This window comes from Lepidochelys olivacea (assembly GCF_965140295.1).
Source record: "Lepidochelys olivacea isolate rLepOli2 genome assembly, chromosome: 3".
NCBI lineage: Eukaryota > Metazoa > Chordata > Testudines > Cheloniidae > Lepidochelys > Lepidochelys olivacea.
The window spans coordinates 195,953,994-195,974,457 of NC_140413.1; the positions used below are offsets into that span (position 1 = coordinate 195,953,994).

The 20,464-nt window shown below is 43.2% G+C and overlaps 1 protein-coding gene across 3 annotated transcripts in view; it reads left to right on the forward strand.

Annotated features, from left to right (window-relative positions):
• SERTAD2 (SERTA domain containing 2) overlaps nt 1-20,464 on the forward strand; it is a 98,795-nt gene that overhangs the window by 28,352 nt on the left and 49,979 nt on the right. Inside the window, exon 1 of one of the 3 annotated variants that reach the window (XM_084622507.1) lies at nt 13,784-13,965. The exons of the other annotated variants lie outside the window; for them this stretch is intronic. Coding sequence (XP_084478633.1) covers nt 13,937-13,965 — 29 coding nt within the window. The 5' untranslated portion in view covers nt 13,784-13,936. Of the gene's footprint in view, nt 1-13,783; nt 13,966-20,464 lie in introns of those variants that run through there. 3 annotated transcript variants of the gene reach the window in all.

Genomic DNA, 20,464 nt, shown 5'->3' on the forward strand with positions numbered 1-20,464 from the left:
CTACACTTCTATGCTCCTATTTGTCATGTAGCTTAGGCATTTGTCATGTAATGCCAGCTCCAGTGATTAAGAAGTCATGGATCAGGCCTCCAGAAATCATGAGAATAATTTAAAAATCCTGGAACTATTCATTTAAAAAAAAGATTTTTATTTGCCTTCTGGTGTTTGAGCTTTAGGGTACCAATTTTCAAGCTTTTCTCCACAACCATAAGGGCTAGAAATTAATGTTATTAAAGATGAAGTGAAGTTTTAGAGTCTCTTATGATCACTTGACTCCAGGAGGTGGGGCTTTAAGACAAACATCCGGTATTGCAAGAATGGCAATCAAACTGCAAGAGCTGGCAATGCTGCATGAGACTGCCCTGATATCTTACTGAATTTCCACAGTGATCAAAATAGCGATGAACAATTGCAAAGATGGCTTCTCTTCAGACCCTTGAGCATGAAGCAAATTAGTAAATATGCAAGCCAGAGGTTTGTGAGGTGGCGAGGGTTCATTACTGAAACATTCCTTGATCTGACTTCATGGAAATGAGAAGGACTTAAATTCTGAAGTTTGTTCAGGTCAGCAATGGACCGTAAATTCTTACTAGAGTTCACCCTCTGTTGTCGCGGGCAGTTGTTGAGTGAATCTCTGCCATGATCACTTTGGGGGAGAGGTAGAGGTGGTGGTGGCTAGCTGGCTGGCATTTGGCTCTCTGCTCTTCCATTCCCTTGCTGCTAGGCCTGGGAATTCTTCCTCTGCCTGGGATTCTGACTGTCTACTTTCATTTGGGCCCTTGCTACCCCAGCAGCCTACTTGGATAGGGGTGCGTGTGTCCTTTTCTGCTCCCTTGAGCATGAACAGTGTGAGGAGGGAGAGGCTCACAAAGATGAAGCGTAGGTCTCCAGGTCCACCCCACTGAGGCACCTTGTGCTGCTTGTCACAGTGAGCTGGCAGGAGGAAGGCTAGACGTAGAAAGAGAAGAACAGGGTGACAGCATCACAGGTCATAACAGACACGGGGAGTGGGACTCTTGCCATTGGAGTTCAGGTGTCCTCAGGGTTCTATTCTGAGAGCTGCTGCTCCAGGCACTGGCTCAAGTGAGTGCGGTGAAGTTGAGGGTAGTTTACATTAGCTTTTGCTGTGGGTGGAGGGGTGGCTTTTTTTTTTTTCTTTCATGCAAGGCTATGAGGATAGAAGGAGGGCCAGGCAGGGCTGGTGAGGTTAAAGAAATCTGCGAGGAAGACACCTACATTTGCAAGCAGTCTCCTGGCCCTAGAAGTGCTACAAACCTTCCTGCTGCTGCCTGCCTCTGCTGCCCTAGTCCCGTCACCAACCACACAGTCATCTTCCCTCTGGTGTTGGCCTTCACTGGAGAAGAACCCTACCCCTATGCAGCTGAGAGCTGCAGAACTGAGGAAGGCAGCTGCTATGTAGAGCAACTAAGCCTTCCTGCAAGTATCCCACCGTCCCTATAAATATCATGGCCTCCTTCTACCCTCCCCCACTCCATTTTTCCAGTGGGCCACAGAGTCTCCCCTGCTGCAGAGCAGTAAGTAGATAGGAATTTTCTCCATGCTGTCACCCCGCTTCCCACCTTAGCCCTGACAGTAAGGCTCCATGAAGTACCCTATCCCAGCTCCAAGAGAAGGTCTGTGCAGCCAGGTAATCATTCTTGACCTTGATGCTGTCTTTTAATCTGGAAAGGATCTCCCTCTTGCTCGCCTCCAGATCTGCCCTTTTAAGGGCAGTGGCAGGCACAGGAAATCTACTGATCTCCCTTGGCGGGGAAGCCACAGAAGTCAGACTGGGAGGAAGAAGTCAGGAAGGCAAACCGGAGGGTGGGGAAATTCAAGAGCAGAAGGAAACAGCGTTTTATGGACCTGTGCAGCACAAATAGGAATTTGAATAATTTGACAGCTAGGTACATCGTGCGGGCCCTTAACGTCTGTGTGATTGAGCAAATGGGTGGCTGATTTTATGACTAGTGTTAACATTACTGTTCAAAATCGCACAGTGCTCAGTTGAAACTCTTGTCTCCTCCCCTGAAGATTCACTTATTTCTGTTGTAAAAATGATCACGCTGATTTAAAATGGACAAATTTTTTTTTTCTTCGAAGCAATATTGAGGCAGGACTTTGAACCCATGTCTTAAAAACAGGAAAGTGTGACAACAAGGGCGATTTGAATGAATAATAGATTGGGGGGGGAGGACTCAACAAAGAAAACAAGTTGCTGCCTCTTCACCATTTTTCTTTCCCTTTCTGTGAGTGACTGAGAGTAAGCGGCAGTAACAGCTGCTGGCCAAAGCTTTTTACTTCCTTTCTGCTGTACTCGTCTCAAACACAGGGCCCTGCTGAGGGAGCGAGGAGCAGCATATGAAGTGCGCCAAACAGAGGGTGTGGTTTCACCAACCAAACACTTCAGCAGAAAGCAACAGAACTGCTTCTGTGATAACACACCCTCTCCAGAATGGGGGGGGGCTTTTATTTTGTTGTTTTAGGTGAAGGGTGGTTCTTTGGGCCCCCAGCACATCTTTTTAACTTGAAAGGGATCAAGTGTTTTTGTTTTTGTTTTTAAATCGCACATTTGCCCAAAAATATTTTATCTACTTTTGATACAAGTAATATCCAAAATTACTGTAACTGAAAGAGATCAGAGGGAAAACCTTTTCTTTTCTCAGCTTGTTGACTTTGTGAATTTCGATAACGCTTTGGTGGCAGCTAGTTAGTTCCACCCTTTGCTCTGTTCTGTTTTCTTGTTTGTGTGTGTCTCTCTTTCACATGGCAAGTGGTAGAGAATTTTTTTTTTAAATAGAAATATTGTGATTGTAAAACCACAAAAATTGGCAGGGGACAATGGGAGCAGGTATAGAGCTGAAAGTAATTTGTAAACTCTTCCTCCCCTCCCCCACTTGGCTAGATTTCAAGTGGACTGTGTCCTTTCCAGGCAAGTTAAAGTGTCTGTCTCAACTATGTTTTGGCACAAAGTTGCAGCTTTTCATTTGCACCCTGAGGTGTATTTATTTTATTTTTCTGTTTTCTTTAAAATAAATAAATAAATGAAGAAAAAAAATCTTAAGTCAGATGTGGGACAAGGTCACTTTCATGTTGTACAACTGAAGTCAACAGGAGAAGCTTGTGTGGATCTGAGGGCAGAATTTAGCCCAAGCTTGTTAGTTTAACTCCAAAATAAGTAGTGATCTTGCTGCCTAGACAATTACTATACGGTACATCTGGTACACGGGGGTGCGGGGAATAGCCATAGAGCATTCTGCTCCGGATCTGTAGCTTTTTTAGCTTGAAGTGTTGATGTGTATGTTCTTCTGATGTGAAGTTACTTGCCTTTTTTTTTTAAGAAGTTTTTTTTCCATCTTAAAAAGAGGTGGCATCTTTTTCTTAAATTGTACTAGAATATTAATCTCTCCTTTCCCCCCACATTTCACCAAAATTACCCCTGTACATAATCCTGTGGTATCTTTCTTCTAAATACATACAGCATATGTGTGTGACAGTGATGCAGAATGGCTCTGGTAGGAGAGAACTGGGCTGGGTTTGGTTTTTCCCCCTCTCTCCTATATTTTTGTATGTATGTTTTAGGAGGATACATTTTCTGATAGACTACATGATCAATGGAAGACTAAACTCCAGAATTTCTGACACAGGCACACGGTCTAATTAAAAGCAACCCAATGGACTGAGGAATTGAAAACATTTAATTGAAAAATTCATGGATAACAAAAATCTGAACTTTATCTGCAGGAAATATTAATGAAGGAGAAGCTGACACTTTATGCGAGTGCCCTTTTCTCCCTGGGGTAGAATGCCAGACATAGTCACATTGAAGTCATTTCAGAGTAACTCCAAACACCTTTAAGTTGCTGAAAGTACAAAGATTAGAAAGCAAGTTGCTGTTATTGCTATTGTACATTTTTCTTTCGCAGTTTCTGTAACTGTTTAAAGCTATCTCCCTGACAAAGTCCCATTATTAAAGTTTTGTGACTATGGCTCCACGGGGTAAATTTTCAAAAGAGTTGTTTGGGATTTTAGCTATCTGACTCTCATTGGCTCCAAAGGGAGTTGTGCAGCTAGAATCCCACATAATTCCTTGGAAAATGTACCTGCAAGAGTTTGTGCCATCTCAAATCAAGACGAATTTGCAGGGAGTGCAGGAACTGTCAGATGACATAATGTAACAGCGATCATTTTGATAGCTGACACGTGGAACTCTCATAAATGAACTCATTAGCTTTTACATAAAGTTTTAGAACTTTTGAATGAATTACAGCTGGAAAAAACTGTATCTTGTGCACTTTATTTATCTAGTTTAAATGTATTTGTTTGTCGGTCATAGATGCAGAAATCAGTCGCATTGGCAGTTCTAACAAAAGTAACTAATATTACACATTTATAATGAATCGTGTATCATGAAGGATCCTAATGCACTTTGCAAGCTATTCATATACACATACAGAAATCATTTCACTTGCTAATGAAAAGCATCCACATTAGGGTGGAATGCAGCAGCTGTTTAACGGTACAGCAACATATAAGAGTTTAGGACAGGAAGTGGAGAAGTTTATTGTAGCTATTTGAAAGTGTATGGGGAAGTTAAGTAAACAGGTTACCTACACTGAGAGAGGGTCAGGACACCTGAGCTTTTTCTTGCAAAAAGTACTGCTAGATCTTTAATGTTCAGGTGGTCAGGACATGGTTTTCAATATCTCATCTTAAAAATACTCATTGGCTCAATAATACTGAGTCAGAGGGAAGAAGAGTACTATGATTGAATCCCTACCTACTCCATTTCCTGCAACACTTGGATTTTTCTCTGAAGGTCTCTCTCTTTCATGTGTTGACCCAACCTCACCCTGCTCAGCTTGCAAGAACTGAGGAGATCACAGCCCAAGGTATGGCTGTAAGCCGTAAAAATGTAAGGACTGATGTTGATTATATCAATGTGTGAGAGAGGTTATACATGGATGCACTCTTAATAAATGCTACAGCCTAATCCTTTCAGTCCTTCCTTTTTTCATCTATTATCAATAAAACATTTATTTTGATAATGCCTGGTTTTAAGTGACCGTGAAAGGAGCCAGATTAACCAAGGGTTTTGGAGACTGAAGTCCTCTGCTTACCCACAGAACAGGTGTGGCCCAGGCAGCATCCATGTGAGCTGCCCCAACATGTCCTGCCAGACACTTCAGCTTAAGGCTGAGGTATTCTATCTCTGAGGATAAGAGTTGCTTAGTCTCCAAATCCATCCATACTTTGGCTGTTCTGATTGCATGCTGCTAGCCAGGTTCTCCGTTAGTGCCAGCTGTAGACGTGAGTTCTGAGACCTTCTCTGGGGCAAAAATTGACTTTGAATATCCTTAGGGAAAGCCAGCAACTGGGATTTGGTTTCCATCTGGGTTGGATTCAAACAGGTGACCTGGTGCTCTATACTGCATTTGGGTCCCTTGAGCCATCCAGTCCCTGAGGGCTAGTTCACTTTCCATTTTTGTAGTTGACTTAACTTTTGCACGGTGGATCAAATTTTGTCCTTGGTTATAACCAGGCAGTGCCCTTGATTTGAATATAAATGAGGACACAATTTTTGTTCTTTTTGTTTGTTTAGAAATTGTTTGGGCACAGGAATATTTGTAGTGATATGAACTTGAGATATAGGTTCCCACTTGAAATACACATGCTTTACACTCCTGCCACACACACACACACCCAACATGTAAGGTAAACAAGCAATGACTAATGCAGAGGGAAATTTCTGTTACAAAACCTGAAACTGGACAAAACTTTCTGGGCTTTGGCTTTCATTACAAGGCCTGGTGATCTTTGGCAGTAATTCGAGTGAACTTGGGACTTGTTAAATGCAGTGTCTGTTTCTAGTTTTGAACCAAAACCAGGCAAAACTCGGAAGCTTCATGTTCAGCTTTGGGTTCACTCAAACTTGCAAATTAAAGCAAAACTCAGGTGGTCTGAAGCTGCTGAGTTTAATGCAGCTCTTGTGACCACCAGCCTTTGAAATAGGAGCTTTACCTTAATAAGATATTAATCTTATGATCTTTGAAGAAACTGTTGAGGGGATGGGCTGAAGTCAACTGCTAGTCAGTGCAGCCAGGATTTCATCCAAGAACTTTCTCAAGGCCTGGAAAGGTGGGAGGGGGAAGGGGAGGAGGGAGTGTGTGTGTGTCACTGTCAGGGTGGGTGAGTGGTGTCCAATTCTCCTTTGCCTAATCACAGATACAGGTGCATGACTGCAAGTCTGCCATTGCTCAAGGGTTTTACTCAGGATAATTAGTTGGCAGTGCCAAGACCCAGAGAAAAATAATTAAGTCCCTATAAAAATAACTTGCAAGCAACATTGAAATAAACCGGTGACTCTAGTTATAGGTAGTGAGTACTCTGGTTTCAGATGGCAGAAACTGAGTATGCTGAGGAGTGTTAACCTACAGCACTCATCATAATTTTCTGTGCACCATCCGGGAAGGTAAAATTCATTGTCTCTGTGCTGATCAACTCGTAGAAGTTAGAGGGGGTGAAATGGGATTCCTGTGAGCCCGGAGAGCAAATACATCCTCTAGTACTCTTAAACTACAGTCCTCTCCAAACTGCGTTGTGAAGGGCTCTCTTACTGTGCCTCAGGAGCCAATTTAAACAAACTTTTGAAAAATTGTAATCACAAAATATTTGCGTAGTGCTATTCCTTGTCAAAGTATTTTCTTTTTCTTAGTAGTTGGAAAATCAGATAAGCATGTTAAATCAGACACACGTTGAATAAGATTGTCAAACCACAATATATAAAAATGTATATTATCTGTGTGCTGTAAACATCTACTTTTGTTGGTGTGCTGCACAAAGTTAGGTCAAATGTCGTGTTCCAAAAAGCTGGCTAAGTCAAAACAATTCTCCTAAAAGTATTGTATTTCAAATGGACAACATTTGTTAAGTTTTACTGACCTTTCAATTATGGAGTGCTCAGAATATGTGCACAAAGGATGTTGTCTGTAATTTTAAATGGTTAATGGTTAATTTACACTTGGGCAAAAAGATCCCTCTGTGAAGAACCACATTGGTTTATAAAGCTCCAGCCTTATGAACACTTCTAGCCTTGCCCATCTATGAGCTAACCTTTGACATGGTTGGTCCACTAACTCCACTAATAACCAGCTTCATGATTCATTTTGTACTGTGAAAAGAAAAGGAGGACTTGTGGCACCTTAGAGACTAACCAATTTATTTGAGCATGAGCTTTCGTGAGCTACAGCTCACTTCATCGGATGCATCACGAAAGCTCATGCTCAAATAAATTGGTTAGTCTCTAAGGTGCCACAAGTACTCCTTTTCTTTTTGCGAATACAGACTAACACGGCTGTTACTCTGAAACCGGATTTTGTACTGTGTTTTGCAAAAACTAATGTGCAAAATCCTCAGTTTCTAAATGCTCAGCACTGGAAATATTCCTTCAGATTAAGACATTCTTAGGCTTGATTTAAGATGAATCCCTAATATTTAATGCTTATTATTTGTTTTATATTTACAAAATGCTGTGCAAACATCACTGATTTGTAATGTCTCAAGGAGCTTTCAGTTAGCCTCCATGAGACTGTGTACTTGCTCTTACTCTTTTCTGTACTATGTATGCCTGATGTTCTTCTTTCTGCTGCCCTAAATAATAGGACAGCACGTTTTCCTACATTCCAAGTAAGATGAGTGTTTTTTAAGGGAAAATGTTAATTTTTACATCACCCAACAATGTTAGGCACCTCACAGAATAAATAAAAGGATTGATTCCTGCCGTGAAGAATTTGAAGTCTAATTGATTGAGACAATAAGGAGCGAAAGAATGGTCTTGTACTAAAGGCACTACTAGACTGGGGCTCTGGAGACCTGAGTTCAGTTCCCAGATCTGTCACACACACTTGCTGTGCGAGCTTGAGCAAGTGACTTAATTTCAGCCTCAATTCCCCATTAATAATAATCCCGTTCTCCAACCCTTTGTCGTTTCTGTTTAGATTGTAGGTTCTTTGGGGCAGAGATTTTCTCATCATGTATTTGTAAAGAACCACATCCTATAAGAAGACACCAGGAGTGAGTATGAGGGGGATAGTTTGGTTATGCTTGCATCTTGGAGATCCCACTGGATTTCTAAACAGTGTTTGTCATTCGATAACTCCTTATCTTGGGAACTAGAAAATACACTCAAGAGCATCCTTCAAGTGACTCTCTTACTGTTCTTTTTCCCTGTTGTTGCTCCAGTTTCTGACCTACATTACTTAGGCACTCTCTCATTTAAGAGGGCATAACTCCTGCACAGGCTGTCTACTTGCTTTCACTGGACGTGGCATTCAGATGCAGCAGGATGATTTTGATGGTGTTCTTGGGACTTACTGAGCCATCTGTTGGTGTCAAAGTGGTACAATGCTCTGCACTCTGATCTCTTACTTTATTCCCTTCTCAGAAGATACTTTCCCCTTTTTTAGGATGATGTATTACTTCAGCTCTGCCTTGTAAAGGGACAGTTTTGTAGCTAACTTGCTTGTTAGAATACAGTTTGCTGGTGGCTGCCTTTACTGCAAAACTAACCCTCTATAGAAATCCATTGTTTCCAATGTACTGCTGTTGGCAGAGGTGTTTGCTCCAACTTCCTAATTTTAACTGTTTTATTACCTTAGTATAAATGTGTCTTTTAGTCTTTCTTTTCCTTTACTCCCTTTTATCTGAGCACAGATCACATGATACCAGGCCTTAACCAGCACCAAGCAACTGCTGGTCATAATGTGCCGTCAAATGGCACCATTCCCAATTCTCCATAGCTGGCAATTCTCCTCCTCCTCCTTCTGTTTTGTGGTGGTTGTTTTACTCCTGTAAAGCTCTGTTTTCCACACCTCTTGCCAAGCGCATTTCCTGACCATGGCCATGTCATTCACTATTTGCCCCTCCCCACCCATTTCCTGGCCTCACTTTTATTTTACATCCCTCAGTAGCAGTGGTCAGCATATGTTGGGGCACCCCACCCAGTGCTTCCAAGTATTCTTCCGAATGCAGTAAATCCTGCTGACCATTGTGTTCGTGTTGCGTAGATCTATGAAATTTCCAAAGCTCTGGGTTTTTTTTTCTTTTGATATACACAGTTTACAAATAAACCGTGATTTGAAACTGCATGTTTTGAACTGTTTTCAAACAATATAACCTTGACACAACAGTGGTTTTTATAAAAAACCCCCAAGCACTTTGTTGGTCTGATGTGTCTACAAGATTCCAGTCCCCAGCGGCAATTCTAAATACCCTGGCATGAAATGGCCTGATAAAATACATTCATATTGTTTTAAAGGTCGTTCTGCAGATGAACTACAAGTAGACCAACTCCTTCACAGCACCGTCCATTTTCTATTGCTTTGTCCATCTGGCCCCTACATGTAGAAAATGCCTCATACCAAGATCGAAGTTGTTGTTTAAGTGCAACTCCTGTGACAATCTGCTGGGCATCTTATTGGTGCATACCCCTGCCCCTTACAGGCTTCCTATTTAAGCTGGCAGACTGGTGCTTGTACTGGTGTCACCAAGACTGGTTGTCCTGGGGGGCTTTGTGCAGACAATATATTTAGCTCAGTGACCTGGCATCTCATGACTTTCATGTCACTCTTGAGGTCACCCTGTGTGACTGTTGATTCTAATTGTGGAAGTGGATACGCTCTGGACCTGATTTTTACAGTATGATGCTGGGGGTATAAGGAACTTGCGTGATCTGAGCACCATCTCTTCCAGCCCAAGCTAAAAGCCTTTCCAGCCTTCTGACCCTGCAGAGGGCCTGCTGTGATGGTCTGCTCTTGAAGACTGATGGGTCCTAGTGAGTTTAGGACATGCTGCCTCTAGACCACGGTGTTTCCTAGTGGGACACTATGAATCCATTGTCCACAATCATCCTCTAGGCCCAAAAGGGCCCCTCTCCCTGAATCATCCTAGCAGGTCACTGTGAGTTTCTAATGAACTGTGACAGATGAAGCAGGAGAGGGGTGTGTAGAGGCCATGCATTAAAGGAAATGTAATTGCAGCATGGGACATTTTTACCATCCTGTGCCATGAGGATACTTTGTTTGGAGTCCTGAAGGGTTTGGTCTTGCTCTCTTGCTGATGTGTATGTGTGAACATGCTGAGGTGTTATCGATATACTGACAACGTTCCTCTTTCTGTCCCCATCCCATCAGGCCCAGTTTTAGCTTTTCCCTGCTCACTTAGTGTCTGCCTAAGGCACCTACCTAAGTGGAGTGTCTGATGGAGATGGTGACTTGCGTGAAATCTAGTGGGCTTTGGCACCGCCCAGGTAAGAGAGAGGTGAAGCGTGTTGGCAGAGGAGAAAGTTTTGAGAAATTTGCAGGGTCACTGAGTGCACTCCCAGATTTATCTGCCTACCTGTTATCAAAGGGAATCACAGTCACTTCTATTGGATTCCCGCTCTCTAGTGACCCAGGACATGCCCCTCTTCATCTTTTGGCCTGCCAACATTTTGCAACATTTTCTGTCAAATGCGGTCTTGCCTCTCTTTCTGAAGGCCAGACTACGGCAGGGCACTCTGTCTGTCTGGGCCTGTCCCAGAAGAGCTGCTATTGTAGAACACAGCTGCCCACCTTGGGAAGAGGGCATGTTGGCCGGAGCATCTTACACCTGTCCTCCATACTTTACTTTGGCTGCCAATCTATGTCTGGGAAAAATTCAAGGGACCAGTTATTATGGTGTGTAAAGCTGTGCGTGGTCTAGAATCTGGCTCTCTCAAAGATGGCCTCTTTGTGTATGCTGCCACCATGGCACCTGTGCTCAGCAGGGATCTGTCTGCTTTGTTTTGTTCCAGTAGGAGAGCTCACAGAAACTGGGTCCAGCGTGTTCTGAGCAGCTGGCATTCACCAGAGACCTGTCTGAGCCTGATTCTGGCTATATTTGTCCAGGCCTGTAAAGAATTTTCCATGATTGGCCTTCTGGCTGTTCCCCCATTTCACAGAGGTTGGCCCAATAAATACAGAAGGAAAAGGAGTATATGTTCCCTAGAATGCAGAAAATGTCTCTTTATCTAAATCATGTAAAATGGGTCTAGACAATCACCTCTTATAAATCTATGTAATAGCAAATCTTAGTTCATATATCCATGTTCAAAAACCTTCAGAGTTTAGAGGAGCAGAGCTTTGCAGAAACCAGCACTGTGGTATCAAAGATTTAGATGTCTGGCTACGGATGCAGGTAAAGTTTAGGATATAGGTGCAAATGACACTGCAGGGCAAGTCTCTTTCCTGGCCACAGGCAGGGGGTGAGAGTATTTGGGAAGTCATGCTGCAAGCAATAGGACTGCTTCTGTGTTACCTGCAGAACTGCTACCATGGCACTACAGTGAAGATAGACACAGCATAACGTGTAACTCTTTAGCACTAGGAGACTGGGATGAGGGTTGGTTTTTTTGTTTTGTTTTTTATGGTTTGGACCATATCTGAATAAAGAGATTTGTCTTGTGAACCATCTCAACTACAACTGTCTGCATAGCAAAGTAATATTAGGAAAGTGTGTCTACATTTTAGCATTTTAGCATCTTTATTTTGGTCAGTCCCATCTGGGGAAAAAGAAGTTGCTCACACTGTGTCTACTCATCTCTTCTCCTCTCCTCCCATCTACTCTGTGATTTTCCCTTCTTTCTTGCACATGCTTCTCTGTTACTTGACCACACTTTTCTCCTCTCTTTGGCTCCATTCTTCTTCATCTCTCTCAAGATGCTGCCCAGTGACCTGGCCCTCTTCTACCCCTTCTCCCCAAGACAAAATATCTTGCTACCTCATTCCTTTCTCCCCGGTTATTATTCCTTTACCAGTGGTTAGCCACTCCAGTCATGCTAGTGGTGCCTGAGGGCAGTGCAGTTCTGCCCTCCGATGCTCCTATTGGAGACAGCCAGTCTGCTTCCTCCGCCTCCTTTTTCCTCTAGCTGCTTTTACTAGTCTGCCAGCTCTCCTTTGCAATGAAGAGTCTTGGCATCTGTAGAAGCTGCTGGAAATGAGAGAGAAAGCCAGCAACATGTGACCAGCCAACGCTCCACAAACCACAGTTTGGGACCCAGCAGGCTAGGATACCCTTGCCCTAATGTTTAGGTCAGAGGGAAGGCTTTTATTTTTCATTATTAATTTCCATAATGAACTCCTATTTCCCACCACACTGACAAATATAAACATTTATGATGATCCATGATGGTTTCACTAAATTCCATATGCACAGTAGCTGTAGTTTTAGAAATCTCTCAGCTGTTCAGAAAAATGAAGAGATCTGCCAGACCTGAAGAAGAGCTCTGAGTAGCTCAAAAGCTTGTCTCTTTCCTGAACAGAAATTGGTCCAATAAAAGAGATGACCACATCTACCTGCTCTTTGATATTCTGGGATCAACATGGTTATAACAACAACGCTGCAGACGGAAAAATGAATGCTCTTAAACTTTTGTGGAAGAAGGTGAAATTATACCATCTTTGTCTTCCTCTGAATTTGGCCCTGCTTCTGTAATTTAATCTGCTTGCATCTTTTGATGGCTTCAGATGACTGACTTGATGCTGTATTAACTAGTTGTGGCTTTTAGTGCATCATTAGCCAATGATCATTTGATAATTTACTTTTCCTTCCCTGTGTGGCATGCAGAAATTTGCCTCCTGAGCTAAACGTAAACCTCTGTCTCTAGGAGGAAGCGATCAGTATGCTAATCTCAAGAACTACCAAGTTTTCTTTACCCATATTGAACCATTTTCCTGTTTTCCTATAGACCTTGAGCCTAAATGGGAAGGCTCTATCAGAACAGAGGGGAAAAAAGATACTTTTGCTGCTATTACTTTAGAAAAAGGTAATCTGACATCAAGAATTATTATGATGGATTCAGCAGGATTGTGGGGCTGTGCCGCCCCCCCAAACTATTAAATCATGTTGCCATCAAAAGCCTTGCAGCATGTTACAATAATGCTTGGCAACTTGTATAATTGTTTAACTGAAATCACTTTAACACAACACTCAGCAAGAAAGTTTCTCCTTTGGAGCAGGCGACTACACAGTATCTTTCACCAATGCACAACTGTCTGTGGAAGCCAAGCATTTAGATTTATATTGCAAAGTATAGTGACTGTAAATCCTTACAAAACATATACTTTATTAGGGAATTAAAGTTTCCAGTTCTATGAGAGGGTACATAAAGAAGCAAATGTGCATGAAGATGCCTTGATTCGCTTGCACGCATGTACTGAAGGGATTTTTTTTTTAATTTTTTTTTTTAATGTAGAACAACATTTTTGTAGGGATCTCAACTCAGCCTCTCATTTTACTCTTGCAGTCAACTACAGGAACAGTTTTTGCAGAAGCAGCTATTGGCAGTTAGATATCTAACTCTCTGATTTGCAACATTAACTAGCTAGTTGTAGCTATTTGTTTAAATGCTTTTTTTGCATTCACAAAATTGCAACTTGCAACAGCAAAGCTGGGGAGACCACCTTTAAAAATATGGCACTTGAAATAAATTCAGGGAAACTTAGGCATTACTAGAACCACAGTATAAGAGAGAGGTTTCGTGGTTGGTGGCCTTTGCACACAGATCTCTGTGCGTGTGTGCACACGCACGTACCTATCGCAGGTGTTAAAGTCCATCGTAAAGCAAATGTAAGAAAGTAGCATGGAGATTTTTGTCCCTAAACCTTTGCTGTGAAAGAGCTTTCACATTTTCCATTCGTAATTCAAGAGCTGGAATGATCACGAAAGCCAGGTATCATATTACAACAGAAAGAGCGAAGACATTTGCTCGCAGCTTCATCAGCACACAGGACATTCACACAGCCATTTTCGTCTGCCCCTCAGTCCATGTGCATATGATGTAAGGGAAATAGTGCATCTTTTCTATAAGTCTGTCCTTGAGAAGTATGATGTCTGAAAGGGAAGTTCATGCCAGACTTTCATGGAGTTTGGAGGCAAAGCGCAGTACCGGTACGTGAACTGGGGAGCCTTATTTTTGTTTCGCAGGGGACAGTGCAATGCTTTTTAGAAATTTTGTTACTACAATGTTTAACCGACAAGTAAAAATGTCTTTGATAAATAAAAATGTTCAGCTGAAATAATTTGAACTGGTCATGTGTGAAAATGTGGGTGGATTGGTACCTTGAGTCTGGTAATCTGATTTTAAACTCGGTGAGCATAGTCTAGATACTGCATGTCCTTGCTTGTGATGGAGGGTTTGTCAGAGGCATTCTTAAAATATTCTTTTTTGGGGGGGGAGGGGGACACTAATCCTAGTCTGAAGATTATCTGCTGGGACTGTCAAATATGGGGCCCAAATCCTGTCTCATTTAAACATGAACTTTAAGGAGAGTTGCACCTGTGTGAGTGAAGGCAAAAATAACTCTGATTCTGTGTTTGTTCCCTCCTTATTTTCCCATCCTCTTCCTATCCTCCACTTGTCTCTCTCTATTGGTATATCTTTCTTGTAATCATTTTCAAGGTAAGTGTATTTCCTCAAGCTAACTTCATCCTTTTAAAATGTTTGATGGTTTCTTCTGTCTATAAAATAGTCTCCCCCACCCCCTTTTTATTTTCTGAATTGGCCATGTCCTCCCTCTAATTCTTAACTTCAGTGTTTGTTTTTTCTCTTTCATTCCACCCACCAGTCTTCTCCCCTCAGCCACCTGTCTTACTTCACCTTCATATCTCCTCTATGCCTTCTCTTGGTCTTTCCTCCATCAGTAGTTCTCTTCCCTGACCCTATCCCTCCTGTCCCCTGCATTATTCCTTCTCTTCTGTATGTTGGTGGCTGCATGGAGGGAGAAGGGAGCAGTAGCTTTTGGGGGGATTGTAGTGCTTCTGAAGGGCAGGCCAGGCTCTGCAAGCCAACCTGTGAATCGTTCTCCCTCTGCACCTTTTGATGGAGGGAATTGGAGAAGTCCTCGGTGTGGGTAGGTGACAGAAGAAAATCTGTGGTGCAGGCATACTGGCAAGGCTGTGAGGAGAGCAGCCCTGGGAAGTGTAGTTATCTGCCTTTGTGTATTTTGCATAGCCTAAGTATTGCAAGCAGGCATTCTCTGCACAGCTGGGGTCACTCCTAGCTATTTTGGTAATCCAGTGGGATGGCTCTTTTGGGGAGAGGATGGTGGGGACCCAAATTTAACTCTCTGATTTTAAATGGACCATTATCCATGTGATTGGGACTATGAATGACTTGGGGGGGGTAGTTGTTTTGTTGTCCTTTCAGCCCTAGCCTTCCATTCACATTTTGAAGGCTCTTTTCACAATGAAAAGAGGTAGAAGCCCCCCACCCCGCTTATAATGAAAGCTCAGATCAATGTTAGCGGGACCTGGAAAGCCATGGGACTCATGGCCAGGGACCACAAAGGGTGACTCCAGGCACAACCAGTTACCCAGGGAATTTTTGAAGAGTTGAAGTGGTGTTTTTAATGGTGTATTTCTTGGCGCTTAGTTGACACTTCCAATATGTCAGTCCCGAAACCATAGTCATTCACAATGTCTGACTGGTGTATTAAGAAATTCTGTAAACTACATTAACCCTAAATATGAAACCATATAAAATTATATATAATGTGTATATGAAAATAGTAACCTAGATGATTTGGACAGCTTTATATACTATCACTTCATCAGCCTTCACATCTCTCCTGTGTAACAGGGGAGTTCTTTGTGTGCAAACTGTACGTGCAATATATAATATGCACAGACTACATTTGTACAAGTTGCATTTAATAGTGCATAATCTCCCCCCCCCCCCATTCCCTCCCCTCCCAAATCAGGCTGACATTCCTCTGATGGGCCCCTGTGCTGGCAGTGTATTCCAGAGCTAAATGAAGCCCACAGCATTTCTGTGTGAAAGACAAAATGTAAGAAGTGGTGTTCTGTCATTTCCAGTGTTCCCAAGACTCTGCTTGGATAGAGCTGTTTGGATTTTAAAAAAAGAACAGAGCTGAGCTTTCTCCTGCAAAGCTTCAGCTAAACAGTCTGAAGTTTGGTTGACTTGCTTAAAAGGATCATTTTAGCAATGCATAGAAGTAACTCCTGGTTCCTGGTGGAAGTAGTAGTGATGAAATACCAACTAGACAGGCTCTTCTTATGGTATTTCTGACTTCCGCAGAAGCAAGAAATACTAAAAACTTTGAGCCAGCCCCTTGCCCAGGTGATTTCCACTACAGTTCTGCAGACATGAAGCTTTCAGGGAGAGTGGTATTGAGACTTGGATTGCTTTCTAACAGATATGCCATAGCACAAACAAGTTATGGGCTTGATGTACAAACTGTGAGGTTCTGTGGCCTGTGTCATGCAGGAGGTCAGCACAGAAGATCATAATGGTGCCTTCTGGCCTTATTAATCCCTGAATACAGGTCGGCCAGACTGACAGGTCCTTGTGCGTGTGTGTGTGCACAGGGAAGGGAAGCACAAGCAGCCTTGCCTTCCTCCCCCCTTGTACGGATGATGTAAATGCCTCTCGCAATTGCAGAGCACAAGGACTGGTCCCTCCCTATGCTCCTGGGAACCTAGAGGAGGTGGGGCCGCATCCCCATACTAGCCCCAAAGGCATGGAGGCCACCCACAGGGGCTGGGGTGGTGGTGAATGGATAAGCAGGATATCATGTTCCCCAGGATGCTGGGCTGGCTGCTCATGGGAGGATTGTGGCTGAGACACATCCATCTTAGAGCACCCCCTGAGGCCATGTGATTGTGGATGTGACAGCGTGGTGGCTAAATGTTCTGGTTTGACCTTAGGTGTTTATCTGCACGGAGCCTTCTGAGGTTTGCCCCTAACTAGTGTGGTTCCCACCTGCAAGGTAGAAATGTCACTGTGGGGTTCCTTGTTCCTCTTTGACTTCCATACCAAGGGTGCTCATTTTGCAAGCAGAAAGCCTACCTTAAGTATTCAGAGAGAGCCAGCCACCATACTTTCTAGGCACAATGATGTATTTTTCTAATAGCCAGCCCAACATCCTCATCATGGGCTCTGAAAGCCACGCTAGGGTCTGTCCAGCTCTTGACATCAGAAAGAAAGATTCTGCAGGCCGAATTCTGCCCTCTGTTCCAGTCAGTCTCTTCAGTGGGGTTGCATGGCTGTCCATGAAAGCAACCTCTGAATAGAACTTCCTGAACACCTGTTGGTGATGGACAAGTTAGAACACAGAGTCCGGCTCATTCTCCTAGAGCTGCAATGCCAAAGGCAGTGGTAGCAAAAAGCCTGCTGTTGAAGTGATCAGCGATGATGAGACCCACAGAGGAAGCATCTGTTGAGTAAGAGGGTGCCTTTATTTTATTTTTTAATTTATTTAAACACAGTCAATTTCCAGGGTAGAACTGCATTTTAAAATTTAGCAGCCTTTTGTGCATCACTCTGACTACGCTTCCACATGCCAGGGGTGGGGGTGTCACTTTTTAGTCATGGTTATTTACTCACACAGATAGTGATTACCCTATGTTCACCAGAAACCTGTAATGAACACACAGTGCTGTGACTGGGTGTAAGGGCAGCAGTTCTGAACAAAATTATCAGGCAGTGATTCACCCTCTGCAATTAAAAAAAAATATTTAAAATCTCTGGACAATAGTTTACTTGGTTGAAGGGAACAACAGCCCCCCACACCCAATGAATAGTCCATTGTTCAGACCCATTTGATTCAGTGTTTCTTAGCTGAATTAACGCTGTGAAAAAAGGCTTGCAACTTCAGTGTTGTTTTTTGACTCCCTCCCGCCCATCGATGCTGTTGCTGAATCCTGCTGTATTTTCTCCAGACCATTTCCAAACTCCCTTCGTTCCGCTCCGTTCTCTCTGCTAACACCGTCGTCCAAACCCGATCGTAGTTTGCTTGCACTACTGCGATCTCCCCCATCCCTGGCCTCCCAGGCTGTCACCTCGGCCCCCTTTAATCCATCCAAAGTGCTGCTGCAAAAATCATGTCTGCTCCCTGCTGTTCTAGTCAGGTCTAGCCCCTCTTCAAATCCTTTCGCTGGCTTGGAGTGCCTTCTCCACCCGTTTTAAGCAGCATATTCTTACCTTCAGGCTGCACAGTTTAGCCCCAGCCCAGCTCTGTGCTCTTGGTATTTTGTTTGCTATCTTTGTCATGCCCAAGCTGCACAAGTAGATGCTTTATTATGTCCCTCCCATCTCTGCACCATCTTCCCTGTGATCGGAATCTTCCCCTCCAAAGGGGCCTCCACCCTTAACACAGAACAAGTCCTCTGTGAAATACCAGGCCTGTAAATCCTTGTCCCCTCCACAAGGAAGTGTTAGCAAAACAGATCATGAATAATCACTGTCTTGCAAAATGTCAGAATAACCTCACGGCTCAGTCACTTGCTGCCCCTTGCATTACCTCCCTCTTTTTATAAATGGCTAAGGATGTAAGCTCTTTGCCACAGGTATTTAGTTAGGGTGACCAGATAGCAACTGTGAAAAAACAGGATGGGGATGGGGGGTAATAGGCGCCTATATAAGAAAAAGTCTCCAAAAACGGAACTCTCCCTATAAAAACGGGACATCTGGTCACCCTGCGTGCCTCCTGTTTGTCTGTAAAGTGCATGCTGATAGCTCGCTCGTCCCTTCTGCATAAATAAATGGACTTTGTTGTAGTTTGTTTCTGCGCTTTAACATCATATATGTGACCCTGTTGACTGTTAATGGGGTTTCTTAGTTGTTTACCTGCATGGCTTGTTTCAGCAGTGGCTTGAACTGAAATGCACCACCCTGGGACCACATTCACTTTCTTTCGAGCCCTGATTCATAGATAACCAGATGTGTAAGTTCTTGGCTGGCCTGTTTGGAGAACTCTTTCCCTACAGTAAGGTTCACCTAACAAACACCCATCACAAGAACAACTCCATTAAATTAAAAGTCTTCTGGATTTTCCATTAAAAATACTTTTTGTTTAAACGGTAATACCCTTCCAAATTATGCCTCAAGGGACACATTCAGCATCCGCCTCCTTAGCAGTCTCATGGAATCTGAACCATTAAGGCAAGGGAGAGTTGAAGGAACTGGATTTGTGGGCCACGCAGGCACTACATGCTTATTGCATCACAGCTCTGAAGGGGATCCCCTGCACAGCAGCACAGAGCAGTGGGTCAGGACAGGTGACCTACTGCAAGGTGCAAAGATACAGCTGCCCAGGAATTCCCTGCACAGCCGCCTAGAGCAATGACTTCGTAGGAATCAAGGAACAGACAGGCCTACGGAATCTTCTGCTGCACAGGTCCTCTCCCATGATGATGCACTGAGGCCAAGGAAAGCTCCTTCAAAGTTATTGGGTTGAAGTATTCTCTGCAGGGTGGCCGTGGAGAGAATATTTCTTTCCCTGCCCTCTAGATCTTTTGTGGAGATGCCTAGCTGGGTACTGGGTCTTTGTATGAGGGTGTATTATAATATCCTGTAAACATTCAGGATGCTAGTGCCTAGCTCCATACCTCTGGCAGTGAAAGTCACTCTAAGTCATGTAAAATTAGCAACAAGAAGTAAGGAGATCAAGGATGCATCAATCCATGCCAAATAAAATCTTATACAGGATGCTGAAAATTACCTGTCAAAGGGTCCCAGTTTTCAGTTGTCAGGAAGCTAATTTTGTGGTGCACATCATGTGAAATAGGGTATTTGTTTAAATAATCCTCTATCTGTTAAAGGGATGAACCTTTGTGGGCAATACATTTGCCATCATACTCAATTGTCAAAATTGGGATTGCAGGATCATATCTATTCAGTTAATAAATAAATATGACCTGAGACAGTCCTTAACAATGCTGATCATGGCTTCTCCAAATTAATGGTCATTTGGGGAGAGATACATTTAAGGAATAAATTTACTTGCCAGAAGGCAATATATCAGTAGAGGATAAATTGTACCTGTGTTAGATAACCCCCCTACCAATTTCCCGTGCTGGTCATGAAACCACATTCTGGGTGGAATTACGATGGCGCTCTGTAGCCGAGAGAGATGGGTGCTTCCTTTGCATGTGATCTGCTCCGGTCCCATTCGCCACTCCAGATTGGTAGGGAGGTGTTCAGCATGTTTGAAGGTTCTCAGTGCTTTACTGCCACTTTTTTTGTGGGGGAGGGGAAGGGAAAGGAGTGGGCATGGAGCCTGGTGCGGGAGGACCTCCATAAGGATATCATTACAACAATCATCCAAAACTGAGCTCTAAGTCTTTTGAGATTCAGATCACTAGTAGCTTCCCTCCCTGGACTTTTGTGGATTTTCACACACATAACCCTCAATTAAGGGAGTTTTCTTTCATGTGGGTTTTGACATGTTTAGTAGTAACCGTGTACAGTGTCATAAATATAGCATCCTGTTCTATAAAACCCATACATCCAAACTGAATTTAAGTTCCTTGTCTTTACTGTTAAGGCCTACACAGTTTAGCTTCTGACCCCTAAACCTCTCTTATCTCTTTTCACTCAATCCAAGCTGCAGAACTCCTTCATTTCCTTCCCTCACATCAGTGTGTC